Source organism: Notolepis coatsorum, assembly GCF_963971535.1.
Source record: "Notolepis coatsorum genome assembly, chromosome: 3".
Taxonomy (NCBI): Eukaryota; Metazoa; Chordata; class Actinopteri; order Aulopiformes; family Paralepididae; genus Notolepis; species Notolepis coatsorum.
Genome location: NC_140167.1, coordinates 157,870,937 through 157,892,075, shown reverse-complemented (window position 1 = coordinate 157,892,075; position 21,139 = coordinate 157,870,937). Strand labels below are relative to the sequence as shown.

At 43.4% G+C, this 21,139-nt stretch overlaps 1 protein-coding gene across 1 annotated transcript in view; it reads right to left on the bottom strand.

Annotated features, from left to right (window-relative positions):
- Positions 1 to 1,532: 1,532 nt before the first annotated feature.
- kcnj3a (potassium inwardly rectifying channel subfamily J member 3a) overlaps positions 1,533 to 21,139 on the bottom strand; it is a gene marked incomplete at its 3' end in the record, with an annotated part of 239,778 nt that continues 220,171 nt past the window's right edge. Inside the window, exon 4 of the mRNA XM_084311007.1 lies at positions 1,533 to 2,173. Within this exon, the coding sequence (XP_084167133.1) occupies positions 1,533 to 2,173 (641 nt within the window). The remainder of the gene's footprint in view (positions 2,174 to 21,139) is intronic.

Sequence of the window (21,139 nt, the reverse complement as noted above, 5' to 3'; positions counted from 1 at the left end):
CCAACTTAAGTGTTACTTTAATAGGTTAGTGAAGGTTGCTTAGCATTGTGCCCAGTTCCAATAATGTCATATGATTGTGGATTGCGCATTTTCTAATCTAAAACACATCATCCAGCAACATATTATGTTTGATTCGGCTAATAAATTCATAAAATTGCACATAAATATCCTGGTAAAATATCCTATACATGAAAATACCAAAAATACAGTTGTGAATAAACGTGTGAATGAAATAAGGTAATATAGTTAAAGGAACATGTCAACATTTTGTGAAATTAACTTACCGTCTTCTCCAGAGAGACTACTGACTGTTCTATTTTATTCACAAAATATGCTTACTTCATATATGCCTACCACATGTATCTATTGCTATGTTCGCCCATCACCATCACAATCACGCGTGCAGTCTAACGCCTGTCCCGTCTCCCTGTGAGTGGCTGTCCCGGAGTGATGACCGGAGTGATGACCGGAGTGCTGGGGTACCTTCGCATGGGGTATGTCTGGGAGTGTTGCATGCATGCATGCATTCATTTATTTATTTTGAGTTTATTGTATTCTTGTTTTTTCTTGACTTATTGTGTTGTTTCTTCTTGACTTGTTTAAAGAAGACGTGTCTCTGTTAAGCACTTTGAGTTGCACTCCGTGTATGAAAGGTGCTATATAAATGAAGATTATTATTATTATTACTGTGCGTTCAGTAGAAAGATATCTGGCTGCACGTTAGCCTAGCTTAGCACAATGAATGGAAGGGGACATGACCAGTTAGCCTAGGCATTGTCCAACTAACACCTCTCCCGAAGGCTAACCGGCCATGTCCACTTCCATTCATTGTGCTAAGCTAGGCTAACATGCAGCCAGATAGCTTTCTACTGAACGCACAGAGAGGAAACTGGTATCTATCTTCTTGTCTCCTCTGGGGAAGACGATAAGCTAATTTCCCAAAATGTTGGCGTGTTCCTTTAAGGCTAAACATGTTTGTCTCTTACCTTTTGTCTAAACTTTAGCTAAGTCAATAAGAGTAGCATGCAGTCCAACTTAACATTGCCACAAATTTACACAAACAACCAAAGCAAACAACTAAAAAACAAACGTATGTGTCTCCTCTACAGATTAGAACCATGTGATGTATAGGTCTTTCCCACGTGGTAAAACCGTATGGCTTTGTGCAACTGTTCAACTCGTCCGTAAAGTTCACTACCCAAATCTTTGTAAAAACAAATATATCGATAAATGTCATGCCAGAAATTAGTGAGATTCTGCTCTACATGCGCTAAATGTTTCATACATGCCAGATTGTGCTGTTCGTACGTCATCCTGAAGAAAAATCAAGAGGTCTCCCATCGTAGCATGTATACTTACATCCAGGAACAGAAAATGTGCTGTATTCCACCACCCTACTTTATATAAGGTATATGTGCACGTATTTATATACTACATTCCCTCCGATATAAGAATCTTGTCCTTTAATAAATTAGGAATAATACAAGGGAAAGAAGGGTAACAGCGATAACGAAGTTCGCGTCGACCCAGTTCTACGTGAAGCGATCCGAGTTCATCTTCCGGAGCTTGGGGGGCAGGTGCCCGTCCATCCTGCCCCCCGCCGCCATGCGCTGGAGCTTGGGGGGTAAATCCGCCACCGACTGGCTCATCATGGCCTCCGAGGAGGAGCCCATCTTGGGCCTGCCGCCGACGCCGAGCTTGTCGTCGGACACGCCGGGCACGGAGCTGATCCGCTGCAGCTTCATGGGCAGGTCCCCCATCACGCTGTAGGCCATCTCCGAGGTGGTGGAGCTCATCCTCAGCAGCTTCCGCGGCAGGCCGTCGCGGCCCCCGCCGCCCCCCTGCATCTTCTGCAGCTTGGCGGGCAGCTTGGAGGCGCCGGTGCCGACGCCGGTGCCCTCGATGTCCTCCAGTGTCTCCAGACAGTCCGAGGAGCTGTTGTTCTTGTCCCCGCTGTGGTGGCACAGGGACGGAGCCAGGAGCGGCGAGGACAGCAGCAGCGCCTCCTCCGCCTCCTTCACGCTGTACGGCGGCGTGGGCACCTCGAACGTGGCGTGGAACTGGGAGTAGTCCACCTTGAAGAAGCCCTCCTCCAGGGAGATGACGGGAAAGAAGCGGTGTCCCCACAGGACCTCGTCCTCCGTGTAGGACGTCCTCGCCTGGCAGGTCATCCCTGTCAAAACACAGAAGCAAACACGGGAGAGATCAGGCCCTGCTGTGTAGACTGTCTCACTGACCAGGCCCTGCTGTGTAGACTGTCTCACTGACCAGGCTCTGCTGCGTAGACTGCCTCTCTGACCAGGCTCTGCTGCGTAGACTGCCTCACTGACCAGGCTCTGCTGCGTAGACTGTCTCACTGACCAGGCTCTGCTGCGTAGACTGTCTCACTGACCAGGCCCTGCTGTGTAGACTGTCTCACTGACAGGGCTCTGCTGCGTAGACTGCCTCACTGACCAGGCTCTGCTGCGTAGACTGTCTCACTGACCAGGCTCTGCTGCGTAGACTGTTTCACTGACCAGGCCTGCTGCGTAGACTGCCTCACTGACCAGGCTCTGCTGTGTAGACTGTCTCACTGACCAGGCCCTGCTGTGTAGACTGTCTCACTGACCAGGCCCTGCTGTGTAGACTGCCTCACTGACAAGGCCCTGCTGTGTAGACTGCCTCACTGACCAGGCTCTGCTGCGTAGACTGTTTCACTGACCAGGCCTGCTGCGTAGACTGCCTCACTGACCAGGCTCTGCTGTGTAGACTGTCTCACTGACCAGGCCCTGCTGTGTAGACTGTCTCACTGACCAGGCCCTGCTGTGTAGACTGCCTCACTGACCAGGCCCTGCTGTGTAGACTGCCTCACTGACCAGGCCCTGCTGTGTAGACTGCCTCACTGACCAGGCCCTGCTGTGTAGACTGCCTCACTGACCAGGCTCTGCTGCGTAGACTGCCTCACTGACCAGGCTCTGCTGCGTAGACTGTCTCACTGACCAGGCTCTGCTGCGTAGACTGTCTCACTGACCAGGCCCTGCTGTGTAGACTGCCTCACTGACCAGGCTCTGCTGCGTAGACTGCCTCACTGACCAGGCTCTGCTGCGTAGACTGTCTCACTGACCAGGCTCTGCTGCGTAGACTGTCTCACTGACCAGGCCTGCTGCGTAGACTGCCTCACTGACCAGGCTCTGCTGCGTAGACTGTCTCACTGACCAGGCTCTGCTGCGTAGACTGCCTCACTGACCAGGCTCTGCTGCGTAGACTGCCTCACTGACCAGGCTCTGCTGCGTAGACTGTCTCACTGACCAGGCTCTGCTGCGTAGACTGCCTCACTGACCAGGCTCTGCTGCGTAGACTGTCTCACTGACCAGGCTCTGCTGCGTAGACTGTCTCACTGACCAGGCTCTGCTACGTAGACTGTCTCACTGACCAGGCTCTGCTGCGTAGACTGTCTCACTGACCAGGCTCTGCTGCGTAGACTGTCTCACTGACCAGGCTCTGCTGCGTAGACTGTCTCACTGACCAGGCTCTGCTGCGTAGACTGTCTCACTGACCAGGCTCTGCTGCGTAGACTGTCTCACTGACCAGGCTCTGCTGCGTAGACTGTCTCACTGACCAGGCTCTGCTGCGTAGACTGCCTCACTGACCAGGCTCTGCTGCGTAGACTGTCTCACTGACCATGCTCTGCTGCATATACTGTCTCACTGACCAGTCTCTGCTGCGTAGACTCACTGGGTCTCATTCCCGAACGGATTTACGACAAAAAAAATCCTCTTAGGCAGATTTCTGCCCATTTAAGACATATTAGGGCTGGTAGCGCGATTCCCCAAATTTTCCTGAGATCAGATTTGAGCATGGCTGAGAGCAGATTTAAGAGTGCTGAGGAGCACACTTATGATTGATTGACTAATAATGAACATTTTATTAACTTGACAGACTGTGTTCTCATAGTGATTCATGTCATGTCAACGCTACAGGCCTCCTTGGAATTAATTACTTAATCATAATTAAAATAAATATGACAATATTTGTACGATAAGAAATTACGCATTTGATGTCGGAAAAATAAATAATATGGATTCATCTGATCACAGGGCAGCTGGATTAACCATATCTGAACCAGCTATTTTGGACAAATGTATAATTACTTTAATTAGATATTCACAGTTTTGCAATTATTGTGAAATGATTGAAAATAATAATTATTTAATGCCTTCTGTGGAATTTGTATTTCTTATTTGTTACATATTTTTAATGGTATACAATGGGACAGACCTTTGTTTGATATAAACCTGCATTCCTTCGAATATATCATTAATCAATTAAACTTATATTGAAATACACTATATAGCCTATACACCAACACTGAAATGACAGTGGATAAATAAATAAATAAGAACTAAAGCTAATTGGTGGAAATAGACTGTATTAATATTCCATAACAAGTCTTGTGTGCGCCAGTATGTATGGCCTACGTGTCTAATAAATATAGGCTTAATATATTCTAGTTACTTGTTTCATTAGGATTTAGTAGATACTATATATATATAATATATATATTATGTAAACAAGACAAATGTATTTCTCTGGTCTGCATCCCCTTAACAATTGTGTGTATTGAGCCGTACTGTAATGTACCCATTCTGCAATCTGTTAAATAAAGTTTTCATTCATTCATTCATATACAGTACTGCGCGCGCATGTGTGTGTGTGCGCGCATGCTGCGGCAGGTGTACCACGAGCTGTACTATATATGATGCCAATACATTAATCTAATCTAATTTTGATGGGTTGCAAGACTCGCAAGGCACTTCCGCATCCATTTTCATGCGGCTGCGTCACTAGTTGCCTTATAAGGAGCTCTGGAGGCGTTGTTTTGTATGGAAATGACCTAGACGGGAACGCGCATTCGAGTTTAAGACATGGTGTCATTCCCCAAGCAGATGTCACAGGTGCGACCGTTTGAGCCACTTAAGACATATTACCAGCACGTTAGGGACTCAGAGTGAACTTGTCATTGATTCTGTCTCAGTCGGTTCCAAGATAAGTCTTCCAAGAGAACTCTTTGGAACATTTTGGAGAATGAGACCCACTGTCCTGCTGCAAATTAACTTCAAGACTTACATTCAAGTGTATATAATTGTATAATTGTATATAATTGTATAATTGACCACATCTGCCCAGTTGCACAGCCCTGGCCTATTCCTATTACATTTTTACTTATAATTGTACTATATATATTGTGCTATATTTAATTTAGTTTATATCCCATATAATTTGATTCAACCTCTTATATACCGTCGTACAGCCCTATACTTTATTTCATAAATATATGATTATATTGTGCTTAACTTAAGCTCATATTTCATTTTATTTTACTCCACCACTTTATTGTATTATCTGTCTGTTAACACATTCCCTGCCACGCAATTTGAGCATCTTATACCACTCTCTGCCAGCACTGTAAGCCTATGGAGATGTTCACCTTCTTTGCAGGGCTATAACTTTTTTAATTGTATTGCTAAATTGACATTACTATGGCCCATTCAACATCGATTATCTATCGTTCAGGATGTAGGAACGTTTTACTTTTTCATTCATAGATTCATACGAAAATACCGTCTAGAATATAAATATGTTTTTATCGTTTTCTGCAGTAATTCCTAGAACGTGAGATATAGGCATAAACGCATATATAGATTATCAAATGCCGTTTGTTGGCAATACACGCTATAATAAAAATGTCAACTGTACATGATCCTAAACATTATGACTGATCATGCGCAGATGAACGGGGGGGGGGGTCGTTTATAATTCCGTGATCGTCAGTAAATGCTTTATGTAGTATGGGTGATATATTGATCAGAGCAGTTTGCATGGATAATAATAAACAAACACGTTGAAAATGAAGTCAGCGTCCTCTTACCGTTCGACGATGAGACTGGAGGAAAAAGATCCCACTTATTTGATGGCAATCTCCTAAATCCATTTCCGGTTTGTATAATCATAATGAACGGCCAAATCGTATCGATTATTGCGTAATGGCAGCGATCGCTACACACGGACGTGTGTATACAGTCCCGCAACAATATGCGAGTGCCGGACGCATTTCCCAGATGCACTGAGATCGACTCGTCCATTTCCGGTTTGGCAACTCGCCGATCATCCACCAGGCGGCAGTATTGAAGCGTTGCAGAGTTGTGCATGCTCCCACTGCATCAGACGAGGCTCCGTGAGGGAATTATGAATAACATGGCGAACATTTTTTATATTATCTCAATAACGTTGTACGCCATGGATTGGCAGAATTCGCATGAACTTGAAACACGTCGTAAGCCGTTTCCGGCGTGGGATGTGTTAATGTCTGTTCGCTAATGTCGCACCAGTAACGTCCAAAGCAAATTCCTTGTGTATGTGAAAAGTATACTTGGCAATAAAGACCTTTCTGATTCTGATTTCTATGGTGAATGACATGGTCTTGTCACGACAAAAGGCACAGGAGGCTAATGTTATGGAGATTCAATATTTTACAATATTTTAGCATTAAACAAACTTCTGACCCAAGACTCAACAGAACCTCAAAGATTTGTCGCATTTTTCTATGAATAAACAAACAATACTGCAAACAAAACTGCCTCGATGAATTAGTACTTATTAGAGAGGCAGCCGCCTAAATAAAGGCTTAATTGATTTTCTGATTCCAAAAAATACAATTATGAGCATGTTAGTCTTATATGATGAGGAAGAAGAAGTACAGCCGAGTCAGTTGCCTTGTCTGTGATTCAATTACATAACAGTTAATGAATTACCAACTGTGTAGATGCTGAGTTCCTACTCAAAATATGAAAACAACTGTTAAAAAACAATCCTCCATTAAAAACAATACCGTCAGCCAATATTTACTACCGTACTTTTCGGACTATAAGCCACAGCTTTTTTCCCCATTGTTTGACCCTGCGGCTTATATAACGGTGCGGCTTATATGTAACTCGACGTGACCAAACCCGAAAATGTAAAAATCGAAATATTGCTTTTTTGACTGCATTGAAATGTTATTGATCTGTTCCCTTATTTGCTAAACTTAATACAACTTGTAAATGAGTTAATTCTTGTTATTTGTCCGACAGTATTGTGTCCCAATGCTAATTACATATGGTAATTAAACATTAAAACACCTGCGGCTTATAGTCCAGTGCGGCTTATATATGTACACATCATTCAATTTAGCTGCTGCAGCTTATATTCAGGTGCGGCTTATAGTGCGAAAAGTACGGTAAATGATAAATGATTCACATACACACATTCATTCATAAATTATTAATATATATGATAAAATGTCATCTAACATCTGATTTTGAATGGTCGACCATTTCTTATTAAGGTGCCAGTTATATATTGTATAATAATAATAATAATAATAATAATAATAATAATAATAATAATAATAATAATAATAATAATAATAATAATACACTTTATTTGTATAGCACCTTTCATACAGAAACTGCAGCTCAAAGTGCTTCACAACAGAAAAAAGACAGGCATAAAATAGTGCACATAAAGTGCAGACATAAAATCACAAAAATAGTGCTGGACCCAGTTTAATCACATGTACATTGTATATTACTATTGCACTTACTGTGTTCACTCTGGTTGGATGCCAAACTTATTTTCATTGTGCTGTGTATGATGTATATTGAATCTAATCTAAGTTGTATACATAGGTCTACAATTACAGGACTGATTAATGATCAATACACAAGGCAGATGAAATATATAAATATTAGAATATTATATACCGGTAATGTAATTTGTATTATATATTAGGGCTGCACAATTAATCAAAAAAAATATCACAATCTCTATTCATAGACCTATGCGATCTCACTTCTAAATTATGACGATTTACATTTAAATTTTTTTACTCTAAAAAAAGAATTTGTGTGAGAGAATCATGATCTCAATTCTTAGAGAGAAAAATCGTGATTCACATTTTAGCAAGAATCGTGCAGCCCTATTATATATTATATATATATATATATTTAATTTGGGATTGGGAAGGTAATTGCTCTCTTGGACTCTTGGCACACGACAGGTCCTCTGCACATCCAGCCTCTTCAACTACTTAGTAATTCAGGCCGTACCTTGACCTTGGTTAGTCACTACAAAAGGCACAAGGTTAAGATAATCAAATTACAGGGGAGGAAAACCGCAGGAGGGTTGAAGACACAGAGGCTCCGGGAGATTCCGCTCAGATATTCTGAGACAGAAACTGTTCCCGTCATCAACAGAGGTGAGACTTAATCAGAGGCACAAAAACCTCCACACAACGCCTCGGCTCTGGGCTCTTTATGCTCCTCTCAGTGGAGTCTTTGGCTCGATTCCCGCTCCTCCCGGGCAGTGTGTCGAAATGTCCTTGAGCAAGACACTTAACCCCTAACTGCTCCCGAGTTGAGCAGGTTGGCACTTTGCATGGTTGCCTCCGCCGTCGGTGTGTGAATGTGTGAGTGAATGGGTAAAATGTGAGGAACAAATTGTAAAGCGCTTTGGATAAAAGCTGCTATATAAATGCACCATTTACCATTTTTATTTATGCTCTGGCAGTGGAGTCTTTATGCTTTATGCTGGTATCCACTGATACCAAAACTACCTGAAGTGCAAATACTAGCAACGAAAACAAAGGCATCTGTGATTGCAATAACTGAAAGTTGGCTTGATGATAGTGTACCGGACAATGAAATTGAAATACCTGGATTTGTTGTGACTAGGAATGACCGAAATAGGGAAGGAGGTGGGTCTGCCTCTACATACGTGCCGATATTGCATTCAACCCCAGGCATGATTTACATAGAGTTGACTTAGAAACAGTCTGGATTGATATACTGTTACCAAAATCACAACCTATTCTGGTCGGTTGTTGCTATCGACCCCCGAAATGCTCAAATTCTGTGCAAATGCAGACCGTTTTCTAGATCAAGAGGTTATTGTCACTGGTGATTTTAACTGTAATGTCCATCCAACTAGTAATTTAAACAATGGTCTACTTGCGGATTTTATAAATGTTTGCTCAGTTTCAGATTTTACACAATTGATTGATGATTTTACCAGAATTCCTAAGACTAGCAGATCTATCATTGACCTGATCTTGTCATCTGACAAAGAAAAAATATGTCAATCTGGGGTGCTACCTTTAGGAATCAGTGACCATTTTGTCACATACTGCACAAGAAAGATCTGTCACAGCCAGATAGGCAAACACAGCACGGTTAGGATCAGGTCAATGAAAAAGTACAACCTGGAAAATGTCCAACACCTATTGCAGTCTGAAGACTGGAGTCAGGTTACAGAGTGCGACAAAGCTCAGGAAGCTTGGATCATTTTTAAAGAAATATTTCAATCGGTTTTAGACAAAGTATGCCCCATCAGGCTTGTCCGAGTCAAACAACGTTCCAAACCCTGGATTGATTCAGACATCTTAGAACAAATTTGGCTAAGAGACAAAATTCTGGCAACATTTAGAAAATGCGGCGATATCGCTCTATTCGATGAGTATCGACACCTGCGAAATAGAGTAACCAGCCTGAAAAAAAGGCCAAAACAGAATACTACAAAACAAAATTCTAAGAAGTGAAAAACTGAAGAACTTTGGCAAACTCAAAAAAATCTGGGAGCTCCCATTAGAAACAATTGTTCAGCTTCTTCAAAGATTGGGTTGGATATTGATAATGAAATTTGCTTTGACAGTGCAAGGGTGGCCCACAAATTCAATGATTTTTTCACTACAGTGGCATCAACACTTGTGAAGAAGTTACCCGAACCCACTGGCCAGTTTGGTAGTAGTCATGTATTTAATTATTATTCAGATAAGGTTGCACAGGATTCCTTCAAATTACAACCAGCGGACATGGCTCTGGTAGTAAAAACGATCAATACCCTAGGCAAGGACAAAGCTACTGGAATAGACGGCTTACCAGTGAGGTTTATCAAAGACGGAGCAAACCAGATTAGTGAACCTCTATCACATATCATCAACCTATCACTGAAATAGGGTACCCGACGACTTAAAAGGTGCTTGAGTGGTTCCACTACACAAAAAAGGAGATAGGACAAATGAGGGAAACTATCGTCCAGTTTTTTTATTCTCAGCGTCATCTCCAAAGTTCTTGAGAAGGTCATATTTAATCAAATATCAGATTTTCTTAAACAGACAGATCTCCTTTATCAATTCCAGTCTTTCGCCCTGGGTATTCTACGGATGCTTGCCTGATTGATCTCACTGACCATATTCGAACCCAGATGGACTGTGGCAAACAAACTGGCATGGTTCTGATTGACCTGCAGAAAGCATTTGATACTGTTGACCATCAGATCCTGCTTGAGAAGCTCAAAGCCTGTGGGATGGACGATGGGTCGGTGAGATGGTTCAGGTCGTACTTGACTGGGAGGACCCAGGTTGTGAACATAAATGGTGTCGCATCTTCATATAATGAAATAACATGTGGGGTGCCGCAAGGCAGCATCCTTGCTCCATTGCTCTTTTCATTATATGTTAATGACATGGTGTCTGCAGTATCCTGCAGACTCCTGCTATGCTGATGACTCAGCACTTCTGGTGTCTGGAGACGACACAGTAGAAATTCAAGCCGGTCTCAGTAGGGAGCTGGAAAGCCTTCACAAATGGTTAGTTGACAACAGATTATCGATTCACCTTGGAAAAACGGAGTCAATTCTATTCAGCTCAAAAAATTCAAGCTCCCGACTTGAGATCAGCTGTAATGGCTTCAATGTCGAGTCTAGAGACTGTGTTAAATACCTAGGTGCAGACCTCAACCAAACACTCTCAGGGAAAACAATGGCCCTGAAGGTGATCAAAAAAGTTAACACAAGGGTGAAATGTTTGCACCGAAAAAAGAGGTTATCACTGGAAACTATGAAATTGCTTGCCAACTGCATGATCCTCAGCCAATATGATTATGCATGTACGTACTGGTATAGTGGTGTTACAGTGGAAAGAAAACACAGGCTACAAACCAGCCAAAATAAGACCATACGATTGGTCCTAAATCTGCCACCTCGAACCCATATTGAGCCATGTCACTTCAATGAGGTGGGATGGCTCCCTGTGGAGCAGAGGGTCTTCTTTCTGAAACTGGGACATATGTATAGAATGGTAAATGGATCTGCCTCCAGTTATTTATGCTCTCGCATTGTCCTGCGTGGCCAGGTCCACGGATGACAGTTACGTCTGGGCAGCTCTCAGTTTATGAGCCTAGAAAGGGTTCCTATTCACAGAATGGCTTTCTGTCTACAGCCTGCCGGCTGTGGAACTCTCTGCCCAGGGCCATCCAAAACTCCCCCACTATTGCTGTCTTCAAGAGGGGTGTGAAGCGACATCTGCAACAATAGGTTGCAGTGGGTGCTTGGCCACCACTCTTGAAGAACAGGAACATGACATGCTGTAATGAGGCTCTTTCAGAAAATTGTGTAGTCTATTATCTACTTGTTTTATCTATCTTATCTTCTTAACTCTTTCTTTGTGATTTATTGTATTCTTCTTGGGACCATGTTGGAAACAAGTCGACAGACTTTTACATGTTATCCTTGTACCCATTGTTTTTATACTTTTGTATAAATTGTATGTACTAAATAAAAATCAATCAATCAATCATGCTCTGGCAGTGGGGTCTTTATGCTCCTGGCAGTGGGGTCTTTATGCTCCTTGCAGTGGGGTCTTTATGCTCCTAGTAGTGGGGTCTTTATGCTCCTGGTAGTGGGGTCTTTATGCTCCTGGCAGTGGGGTCTTTATGCTCCTGGTAATGGGGTCTTTATGCTCCTGGTAGTGTAGTCTTTATGCTCCTGGTAGTGGGGTCTTTATGCTCCTGGCAGTTGGGTCTTTATGCTCTGGCAGTGGGGTATTTATGCTCTGGCAGTGGGGTCTTTATGCTCTTAACAGTGGGGTCTTTATGCTCCTGGTAGTGGGGACTTTATGCTCCTGGTAGTGGGGTCTTTATGCTCCTGGTAGTGGGGTCTTTATATATTGAAATTCTTTATTCGGAATAACCCCTTGAGATGTAGCATCTCGTTTTCGAGGGGATCCTAACACAATACAGCGTATGTACATTTTCAGAAAAAGAAAAAAAACACACAAAAAAAACATTGGACATCGAAACAGTCTACAACAACAAAATCAACTGAGAAATGAAATTACAAAATAAGTAAACCAACATACAAGATCACAAAATAAACAGGACAAACAAAACAAAACAAAAATCCAGCAAGGATAGGAATGGATCGTTACTTCGTACAAGATAAGTAATGAAAGTCATGATAGTATGCAATATATAAATGATAAAACTAAAAATGATAAACTAAAAATGATAAAAATGATAAACTAAAAACATGTACATGTACTATGGAAGTAAGAAGACAGCACATTTTTAAATAAATAAAAAGATGAGATGGAACGAGTATTTGCAGGTAAGTTATTCCAATCAGAAGGGGCTTTGAACAAAAAGGCTTTCTTGGCTGTTGCTTTTGAGAGTGTTGAAAGTGTAGGTATGCAAAATAGAGTTGGCTAGAATGCCTTAAATAGTAATTGGAATAATATGGAGTCAAGTATTGTTTTAGATATTGTGGATAATTAAGATGAATACATTTGAAAATAAATTGTAACCAGTGGCGCTTTCTTCTTACAGTGGGAGAGGGCAAATTCAGTGTTTCATACATTAGACAGTGATGAGTTGTAAAAGGGCATCCAAGAGCAAATCTGCATAATTTATTGTAAGATGTATTGAGAGGAATGAGATTTGTTTTATGCTCCTGGTAGTGGGGTCTTTATGCTCTGGCAGTGGGGTCTTTATGCTCTTAACAGTGGGGTCTTTATGCTCCTGGTAGTGGGGTCTTTATGCTCTTAACAGTGGGGTCTTTATGCTCCTGGTAGTGGGGACTTTATGCTCCTGGTAGTGGGGACTTTATGCTCCTGGCAGTTGGGTCTTTATGCTCTGGCAGTGGGGTCTTTATGCTCTTAACAGTGGGGTCTTTATGCTCCTGGTAGTGGGGTCTTTATGCTCCTGGTAGTGGGGTCTTTATGCTCCTTGCAGTGGGTCTTTATGCTCCTGGTAGTGGGGTCTTCATGCTCCTCGTAGTGGGGTCTTTATGCTCCTGGCAGTGGGGTATTTATGCTCCTGGTAATGGGGTCTTTATGCTCCTGGTAGTGTAGTCTTTATGCTCCTGGTAGTGGGGTCTTTATGCTCCTGGCAGTTGGGTCTTTATGCTCTGGCAGTGGGGTCTTTATGCTCTGGCAGTGGGGTCTTTATGCTCTTAACAGTGGGGTCTTTATGCTCCTGGTAGTGGGGACTTTATGCTCCTGGTAGTGGGGTCTTTATGCTCCTGGTAGTGGGGTCTTTATGCTCCTGGTAGTGGGGTCTTTATGCTCTGGCAGTAGGGTCTTTATGCTCTTAACAGTGGGGTCTTTATACTCCTGGTAGTGGGGACTTTATGCTCCTGGTAGTGGGGACTTTATGCTCCTGGCAGTTGAGTCTTTATGCTCTGGCAGTGGGGTCTTTATGCTCTGGCAGTGGGGTCTTTATGCTCCTGGTAGTGGGGACTTTATGCTCCTGGTAGTGGGGTCTTTATGCTCCTGGCAGTTGGGTCTTTATGCTCTGGCAGTGGGGTCTTTATGCTCTGGCAGTGGGGTCTTTATGCTCTTAACAGTGGGGTCTTTATGCTCCTGGTAGTGGGGACTTTATGCTCCTGGTAGTGGGGACTTTATGCTCCTGGCAGTTGGGTCTTTATGCTCTGGCAGTGGGGTCTTTATGCTCTGGCAGTGGGGTCTTTATGCCCTTAACAGTGGGGATTTTATGCTCCTGGTAGTGGGGTCTTCATGCTCCTGGTAGTGGGGTCTTTATGCTCCTGGTAGTGGGGTCTTTATGCTCCTGGCTGTGGGGTCTTTATGCTCCTGGCAGTGGGGTCTTTATGCTCCTGGCAGTGGGGTCTTTATGCTCCTGGCAGTGGGATATTTATGCTCCTGGTAGTTGGGTCTTTATGCTCTGGCAGTGGGGTCTTTATGCTCTTAACAGTGGGGTCTTTATGCTCCTGGTAGTGGGATCTTTATGCTCCTGGTAGTGGGGTCTTTATGCTCCTTGCAGTGGGTCTTTATGCTCCTGGTAGTGGGGTCTTTATGCTCCTGGTAGTGGGGTCTTTATGCTCCTGGCAGTGGGGTCTTTATGCTCCTGGTAATGGGGTCTTTATGCTCCTGGTAGTGTAGTCTTTATGCTCCTGTTAGTGGGGTCTTTATGCTCCTGGCAGTTGGGTCTTTATGCTCTGGCAGTGGGGTCTTTATGCTCTGGCAGTGGGGTCTTTATGCTCTTAACAGTGGGGTCTTTATGCTCCTGGTAGTGGGGACTTTATGCTCCTGGTAGTGGGGTCTTTATGCTCCTGGTAGTGGGGTCTTTATGCTCCTGGTAGTGGGGTCTTTATGCTCTGGCAGTAGGGTCTTTATGCTCTTAACAGTGGGGTCTTTATACTCCTGGTAGTGGGGACTTTATGCTCCTGGTAGTGGGGACTTTATGCTCCTGGCAGTTGAGTCTTTATGCTCTGGCAGTGGGGTCTTTATGCTCTGGCAGTGGGGTCTTTATGCTCCTGGTAGTGGGGACTTTATGCTCCTGGTAGTGGGGTCTTTATGCTCCTGGCAGTTGGGTCTTTATGCTCTGGCAGTGGGGTCTTTATGCTCTGGCAGTGGTGTCTTTATGCTCTTAACGGTGGGGTCTTTATGCTCCTGGTTGTGGGGACTTTATGCTCCTGGTAGTGGGGTCTTTATGCTCCTGGCAGTTGGGTCTTTATGCTCTGGCAATGGGGTCTTTATGCTCTGGCAGTGGGGTCTTTATGCTCTTAACAGTGGGGACTTTATGCTCCTGGCAGTTGGGTCTTTATGCTCTGGCAGTGGGGTCTTTATGCTCTGGCAGTGGGGTCTTTATGCTCTTAACAGTGGGGACTTTATGCTCCTGGTAGTGGGGTCTTCATGCTCCTGGTAGTGGGATCTTTATGCTCCTGGTAGTGGGGTCTTTATGCTCCCGGTAGTGGGGTCTTTATGCTCCTGGCTGTGGGGTCTTTATGCTCCTGGCAGTGGGGTCTTTATGCTCCTGGCAGTGGGGTCTTTATGCTCCTGGCAGTGGGATCTTTATGCTCCTGGTAGTGGGGTCTTTATGCTCCTGGCAGGGGGGTCTTTATGCTCCTGGCAGTGGGGTCTTTATGCTCCTAGTAGTGGGGTCTTTATGCTCCTGGTAGTGGGGTCTTTATGCTCCTGGCAGTGGAGTCTTTATGCTCCACAAAAGCCAAACCCACGTGAGAGATTACTAAACAAAATCATGTCACCCAATTAGAAGCATCTATTTAACATATTCTCCCACGAGAAGCCTGCAGTCTGTCAGCCTCAGTGTACTGTATAGTGAACAGCGCTCTGCAGTGCAGCATGATTGAGCTATGGTACAGTTGGAATACATTTCTCCTTGTTGCAGGGGACATTGAGTTATGTAAATTCACTATACACTCCACTCCCGATTCTCGTAAACAAATGAACACAATTAGTGAAATTAGGGAGTTGGAATTAATGAGCAACGACGTGCATTTGTTTCCGATAAAGTCATGGAATGATTATCAGCGATAACACACTCACTATTATTCAGCAGCTGCTAACTATCATCATTGTCTCATATTAAAGTGCACTTACAACAAAGCTCCGTTCAGCATAGCTCTAGTCAACACATGTATTGGAAAAGTATGTATTGTATGTAAATGTAAATGTCACATTTTACCCATTCACTCACACATTCACTCACACCGATGGCGGAGGCAACCATGCAAGGTGCCGACCTACTCATCAGGAGCTATTAGGGGTTAAGTGTCTTGCTCAAGGACACTTCGACACGCTGCCCGGAAGGAGCGGGAATCGAACCGGGAACCTCCAGATTACCAGACGACTACTCTACCTCCCGAGCCACTGTCGCACCATACCATACCATACTGTATGTAACGGAGGTACCACAGTATATCCACAGTCACAATGGTACAAGTAGTTCAGTGGCTGTGGATGGTAAGCGGTACTGCAAGTAAACTCACTCCCCAGAGGCATCCAGACACGGAAGCTTCACTTCTTGCTTGGTGGTCTGTGATGCCGCTCGCGATGCGGGCGTCCGGGGTTCAACTCCCACTCAGGGCGATCCCTTAACAGGGGTCGAATCGACTAAACACAACGCAGACAAGATCACACCGGCTACATGTGGTGCCGTGACCCGGATGCCCTGGGTGGAGTGAGTTTAGGGGGGTGAGTGTAACGGAGGTACCGCAGTATATCCACAGTCACGATGGTACAAGTAGTTCAGTGGCTGTGGATGGTAAGCGGTACTGCAAGTAAACTCACTCCCCAGAGGCATCCAGACCCGGAAGCAAGAAGTGAATTAACTTCTTGCTTGGTGGTCTGTGATGCCGCCCGCGACGCAGGCATCCGGGGTTCAACTCCCACTCAGGGCGATCCCTTAACAGGGGTCGAATCGACTAAACACAACGCAGACAAGATCACACCGGCTACATTTACATAACACTGCATGTAATCCTTCTATAAACATACTTATACACCTGCATATAACCATGTACAATAATGCTGTATATACCATATATATATATATATATATATATATATATATATATATATATATATATATATATATATATATTCTTACCTTATATATACACATCTGTCTGTACATACCTGCAGTCCTTGTTACATATCTGTAGATTATATATCTATATCTGAACATATCCCTCACCTACTTTTACTAGTTATGCTGCTGGTCAGTATGACTTATTACCATAATGTATTTATACCTGTATTAGGGCTGCACGATTCATCGATTTTAAATCAAAATCGCGATTTGGAATGATGCAATTATCAAATCGAACAAATAAAAATAAATCGCAATTTTTTTTGTTTTTTTCATATAATTTTTTTTAAATTTATTTAACCAGGAAGTCCCATTGAGATACAAGATCGGTTTTGGAGAGGGAGGTAAGGGGTTTTAGATTGTGTGTTGTGAAGTTTAGACTTCAGAGAGGGAGAGTAAAGTACAGAAAAAAAGGTACCGTCGGGTACCGGTATCGATTCCCAGGTAAAAAGAAACATTTTCAGGCTCGGTGTCCTGAAAAGATCCACCGCGTAGGCCAGATGCAAGCCGCATTTACAATAAACCTCTGTGCGGCTGCTTAAAAAAAATATTATATATAAAATATTATTTCCCAAAATCGTGCAGCCCTAACCTGTATCACTGTACATCTGATTAGCACTATTAATCAGTAATACTAATTTATATATTGTATACCCAGTTTAATCACCTATACATTGTATATTACTATTGCACTTTTACATTTGCACTCTGGTTGGATGCCAAACTTCTTTTCGTTGTACTGTACGTGTGCTGTATGATTACAATACATTTGAATCTAATCTAATCTATGTATGTACGCTTGTTTGTTTTGTTTTACCTCATAACTCGATCAACAGCTAAATGAAATGACTGTTTGTTATATCAATCCAGCTCAGTAAACAGCTGAGAGTCAATAATAACAGAGAGCTTTAGGCACTCATGTTGTGGCTTGTTTGAAGTCCATTAGGAACTGGTTGCAGGATATTAATTAATCACATGTTTTAATTAGTCTTAATAATATAATAATAATAATAATGCTCTAGCCAGTGTTGTAGTACTCGAGTCCAGGACTCTGACTCGAGTCCAAGTCCTGGACTGATTTTCCGGACTTGTGACTCGACTTGGATTCGAGTATTGACTGCATTCGGACTCGGAAGGTGCAGACGAGGACTCAGACTTGTTAATTGATGGATACAGTTATTTATATATATTTTTTAATAGGCCCTAATCATTTGGCATAAGGTATTGATGGCTATATTAATGGCAAAGCAAATATATTCCTTTGAAATGGTGGCCGCTGTGTCATTTATGTTTAATGTAGACCTTTTTCTATTTGTATGTCAGCTCTTTGACTGCCAGAGTGGAGTGGAGTGGAGTGGACTCAACACCTTGATGACTTGGACTCGGACTCAGACTAGGGTAATGGGGACTTGACTCAGGCTCTTCTTTGGTGACTTGGACTCGAAACAATGGGGACTCGAGGCTCGACTCGGACTCGAGATTTAGCGACTCGACTACAACACTGGCTCTAGCAGCTATGGGTCCCCACTAAGAATTAGCACTGACTCTCTGTGTCCCCCACAGACAGCAGCGGGGGTGTTTGTCTTTTAAACTAGAGGCATCTGTGTCGCTGTCTGATTCCCAAGGGCATGGAATAATACGCTGAGAACAACTCTGTACACAGTCACAGATGTGAGGGAGACTGAACATCCACTGTGGTTTGGGGTGTTTTAAGTATCACTGCTGCACTAGTGCTCCAGAGTGCTCTCGGCATGTTGCAGTGTGTTGTGATGAGTGATGTCCAGGAGAGCAGAGGAGAACGTCAGGCTGAGGAGAAGTCACATGAGGAGAAGTCACATGAGAAGTTACATGAGGAACAGTCACATGAGGAAAAGTCACATGAGAAGTCAGGCTGAGAAGAAGTCACATGAGAAGAAGTCACATGAGAAGAAGTCACATGAGGAGAAGTCACATGAGAAGAAGTCACATGAGAATAAGTCACATGAGGAGAAGTCACATGAGGGGAAGTCAGGCTGAGGAGAAGTCACATGAGAAGAAGTCACATGAGAAGTCACATGAGAAGAAGTCACATGAGGAGAAGTCACATGAGAAGTCACATGAGGAGAAGTCACATGAGAAGAAGTCACATGAGGAGAAGTCACATGAGAAGAAGTCACATGAGGAGAAGTCACATGAGAAGAAGTCACATGAGAAGAAGTCACATGAGGAGAAGTCACATGAGGAGAAGTCACATGAGAAGAAGTCACATGAGGAGAAGTCACATGAGAAGAAGTCACATGAGGAGAAGTCACATGAGTCACATGAGGAGAAGTCACATGAGGAGAAGTCACATGAGACATGAGGAGAAGTCACATGAGAAGAAGTCACATGAGGAGAAGTCACATGAGGAGAAGTCACATGAGAAGAAGTCACATGAGGAGAAGTCACAGGAGAAGTCACATGAGGAGAAGTCACATGAGGAGAAGTCACATGAGGAGAAGTCACATGAGAAGTCACATGATGAGAAGTCACTTGAGAAGTCACACGAGAAGAAGTCACATGAGGAGAAGTCACATGAGGAGAAGTCACATGAGAATAAGTCACATAAGAAGAAGTCACATGATGATAAGTCACATGAGAGGAACGTCACATGAGGAGAAGTCACATGAGAAGTCACATGAGGAGAATGTCACATGAGAAGAAGTCACATGAGAAGAAGTCACATGAGAAGAAGTCACATGAGAAGTCACATGAGGGGAAGTCACATGAGAAGTCACATGAGGAGAAGTCACATGAGGATAAGTCACATGAGAAGAAGTCACATGAGGAGAAGTCACATGAGGAGAAGTCACATGATAAGTCACATGAGGAGAAGTCATATGAGAAGTCACATGAGGAGAAGTCACATGAGAAGAAGTCACATGAGGAGAAGTCACATGAGGAGAAGTCACATGAGGAGAAGTCACATGAAGAGAAGTCACATGAGAAGTCACATGAGAAGAAGTCACACGAGGAGAAGTCACATGAGAAGTCACATGAGAAGAAGTCACATGATGAGAAGTCACTTGAGAAGTCACATGAGGAGAAGTCACATGAGAATAAGTCACATGAGGAGAAGTCACATGAGAAGTTACATGAGAAGAAGTCACATGAGAAGTCACATGAGGAGAAGTCACATGAGGAGAAGTCACACGAGGAGAAGTCACATGAGAAGAAGTCACATGAGAAGTCACATGAGGAGAAGTCACATGAGGAGAAGTCACATGAGAAGTCACATGAGAAGTCACATGAGGAGAAGTCATATGAGAAGTCACATGAGAAGAAGTCACATGAGGAGAAGTCACATGAGAAGTCACATGAGGAGAAGTCACATGAAGAGAAGTCACATGAGGAGAAGTCACATGAGAAGAAGTCACATGAGAAGAAGTCACATGAGAAGAAGTCACATGAGAAGAAGTCACATGAGAAGTAACATGATGAGAAGTCACTTGAGAAGTCACATGAGGAGAAGTCACATGAGAAGTTACATGAGAAGAAGTCACATGAGAAGTCACATGAGGAGAAGTCACATAAGGAGAAGTCACATGAGAAGTCACATGAGGAGAAGTCACATGAGAAGAAGTCACACGAGAAGTCACACAAGGAGAAGTAATATGAGGAGAAGTCACACGAGGAGAAGTCACACGAGGAGAAGTCACATGAGGAGAAGTCACATGAGAAGAAGTCACATGAGAAGTCACACGAGGAGAAGTCACATGAGGAGAAGTCACATGAGGAGTTACATGAGAAGAAGTCACATGAGAAGTCAGATGAAGAGAAGTCACATGATGAGAAGTCACATGAGAAGTTACATGAGAAGAAGTCACATGAGAAGTCACATGAGGAGAAGTCACATGAGAAGAAGTCACATGAGGAGAAGTCACATGAGAAGAAGTCACATGAGGAGAAGTCACATGAGAAGAAGTCGCATGAGGAGAAGTCACATGAGAAGAAGTCACATGAGAAGAAGTCACATGAGGAGAAGTCACATGAGGAGAAGTCACATGAGAAGAAGTCACATGAGGAGAAGTCACATGAGAAGAAGTCACATGAGAAGAAGTCACATGAGTCACATGAGGAGAAGTCACATGAGAAGTCACATGATACATGAGGAGAAGTCACATGAGAAGAAGTCACATGAGGAGAAGTCACATGAGGAGAAGTCACATGAGAAGAAGTCACATGAGGAGAAGTCACATGAGGAGAAGTCACATGAGGAGAAGTCACATGAGGAGAAGTCACATGAGAAGAAGTCACATGAGAAGTCACATGATGAGAAGTCACATGAGGAGAAGTCACATGATGAGAAGTCACTTGAGAAGTCACACGAGAAGAAGTCACATGAGGAGAAGTCACATGAGGAGAAGTCACATGAGAAGAAGTCACATAAGAAGAAGTCACATGATGATAAGTCACATGAG